The following is a 3,037-nucleotide window of genomic DNA, read 5'->3' on the forward strand; positions in this document are numbered from 1 at the left end:
CCAGCTGCTGCTTGTCATTTTCCAAATCCATTATGGATTCCTGGTTCATCTTCAGGTCTCCTTCAAGTTTCCTCTTAGCTCTCTCAAGGTCCATGCGCAGTTTCTTCTCCTGCTCCAGGGACCCTTCCAGCTAAACAGAACAAGACCATCAGTGCTCTGCCAGTCTCGTCTAACTCCATACCTGGCCTGTTCTTGCTGTAAGCCTGTGTGCTTACATCATCCACTTGCTGCTCCAGCTTGGTCTTAGCTTTGGTCAGCGTATTGACTTTGTCCTCTTCTGCCTGCAGGTCATCCAGGGTCTGCTGATGGGCCTCTTGGAGGGCTTTCTTCTCTTTTGTCAGCTTGGCAATTGTCTCGTCCAGGGCTGCCATCTCCTCTGTCAGGTTTTTCACCTTTGAGAAGAAGGGAGCAAGCATACATAAAGGAAGTAGATACTGAAGTCCTGTAACAGCACAGTGCTCTTTCCTGGAGTGCAAGTGACAGGTTCTGCCTCATACCTTGTTTTCTGTGGCATGTTTTTCCTTCTCAACCTTGGCCAGCGTTAACTCAAGGTCATCAATATCTTTCTTCAGCTCTGAACATTCATCCTCCAGTTTCCTCTTCTTGGCTGTCAGCTCAGCATTCATCTCTTCTTCATCTTCTGCTCTCTCTGTCAGCTCCTTAATTTTGGCTTCCAGCTGGATTTTGGTTTTGATGAGCTGGTCACATCTTTCCTCAGCATCAGCCAAACCATCAGCTTCCTGCATGTTATTTATTTAAATAAAGTAGTTTTCAAATAATTATTTTTTCTTACTGAATTTTGAACAAGGAATTATTACTTTCAAAGCAGCTTTACAATGTCCTTTGCAGTTAAAACTCATTATTATAAGATTGTCTATTTGTCTTGGACTGCCTCCAGCCCAGAAAATATAAGAATATATTATCACACTATAAACATTTGCTCTGTCCCTGAGATTTTAAAATTTCTTTAACTGCTCATGCAACTCCAACAGTAATTTGAAGACAGAGCCTGAAAACAGATATGGCATTATCTCCCTTATATCTTTTCATTACTTTATTTACTTTGCATTTGACTGGACTGTAAACTGGCATAGAGGTCTACTGAAGAGAACCCTCTAGGCAGATTTATGTTTTATACCTTTATGCCAACATGCAGCTGAGAAAATCTTATTATAATATTCCCAAAAAGGTTTACTGAGCATGAATTAAATTTTTAGTTTTGACAAAATGTTGTGTTAAGATTGCTGTATCAGAGGCAGTAGTTGAATCACGCATGTTTCTAGCCCTTGTGGCCAAGAACAGTATGGAAGGGAGACTGGCATTTACCAGGCCAGTATAAATTACCTGAATTTAAATGCATTCTAATAGGCAAGTTACTAGGATGTAATCTTTATTTTTTACATACTGCTCGTTCTTTTCCTCTTTGTTCTAGTGAAAACCAATTATACCATCCAGGCAGAACTCGGCAAGATAGCTTAGCTGGGGTTTGTCTCATGTAGATTTAGATATCTGCCATGATATCAAGATGCAGTCAATGCAACCAAAAAATTTACATTTTTGGATGAACTGTACCATACTCCAAAAACACAAGTTTCTTGTTGCTGACAATGAAGAGAAACTGAGGCTACTACTGCACATGTAGACTTTTAGACTGTAGATGTCAAAATGGGGTGAGATGAATCCTAATCCTTGTTCATAAAGACACTTTTAAGAGAATTATTGTTGCTACCTTTTAATTTTATTTATATGTATTATAAAGGACTCACCTTTCATCACTGTTTTTCCTGAGACACAAGGACCATAAATGCTAGAGAAATGCCTGACACTCTCAGCCTCTCCAAATCCACCTAAATCCACTTGTGATTCTCCAAATAAAAGGTGTTAATAGGACCTCCAGACTACATTTGTTGATCAGATAATAACACATAAAAATTATATAGTACATGAAGTTTTATAAAGATATGACATTTGCTGCTGTAAGTTGCCATGTGTGATTTAAAATGTCATACTGAAAACTATAGTATTTACTGACTGGAAACTGATTACTTTCTCTTGATTTAGAAGTGTAATGAACTAGCTGCAATAATTAATTGCAAATTTATTAATATTGTAGATTGTAGGTTAGCTTTTCTATGTGGTTTTCCTTCCTATTTTATAAAATATGTGTAAGTTATTAAAATAAATAATGTTTTGGTGTAATGTGTCTTGTTACTGAGACATTTGGGATCATTTTACAGAGGATATTACAAGCCAAAAACATTAACAATACTCACGGCCTGCACTTGGAGCTGCAGATCATTTTTTTCCTGCAGCAAAGAAACCATTTTCTCCTCCAGCTCCTTCCTCTTTGCCTCAGACTTTGCAAGCTCTTCCTTGGTTTTCTCAAACTCTTCCTTCATATTGGCCATTTCTTTCTCAGATTCTGCACTCTTCAGCAAGGGCTTTATTTTGAAGAACAGCTTCATCCAGGGCCAGTGCTTGACATTCATGAAGGACCGAACATTGTACTGGATGCAGAAGATTGACTCCCTGAAAGGTAATAAAACCCATATTATATTCCATATTTTAAAATGTATAATCTATATTTGCATATATTGACATGTATAACATGAAGTTCTAATACTTCATAGTTACAGTTCTACATATCTGTGTGCATATAAAAATATTTATTATATGTGATTAATTATGTATTTATTAATAGAATTTAGTATATTTAATATATATACAAAATATATATATCTCTGAAGAAAACTCCCTATCATGATGTAGATTGTCAACCTGTATGGACAATTTTAAAGTCTAGATCTTTGACTTTCATAGCCAAAGGAACACCTCTGTAAATTTATTTGATCCCTTTCATGAAAATTATCCAAGGGAAGATACTTCTCTTGGGCTAGAGGTACATGTTTCTTACCTTTGATTATAATGGTGACCTAAAATAATTGTCATAGAATCATAGAATGGTTTGGGTTGGAAGGGACCAAGGGACCTTAAAGATCATCTAGTTCCAATGCCCCTGCCATCAGCAGGGACACGT

General features: G+C 37.0%; 1 protein-coding gene across 1 annotated transcript in view; it reads right to left on the reverse strand.

Annotated features, from left to right (window-relative positions):
• Positions 1-4: 4 nt before the first annotated feature.
• LOC104526635 (myosin-1B) overlaps positions 5-3,037 on the reverse strand; it is a gene marked incomplete at both ends in the record, with an annotated part of 9,546 nt that continues 6,513 nt past the window's right edge. The window contains 4 exons of the mRNA XM_029085514.1: positions 5-130; positions 216-392; positions 498-740; positions 2,274-2,529. Of these exons, the coding sequence (XP_028941347.1) occupies positions 5-130; positions 216-392; positions 498-740; positions 2,274-2,529 (802 nt within the window). The remainder of the gene's footprint in view (positions 131-215; positions 393-497; positions 741-2,273; positions 2,530-3,037) is intronic.

Source organism: Antrostomus carolinensis, unplaced genomic scaffold (assembly GCF_000700745.2).
Source record: "Antrostomus carolinensis isolate BGI_N321 unplaced genomic scaffold, ASM70074v2 scaffold20770, whole genome shotgun sequence".
NCBI lineage: Eukaryota > Metazoa > Chordata > Aves > Caprimulgiformes > Caprimulgidae > Antrostomus > Antrostomus carolinensis.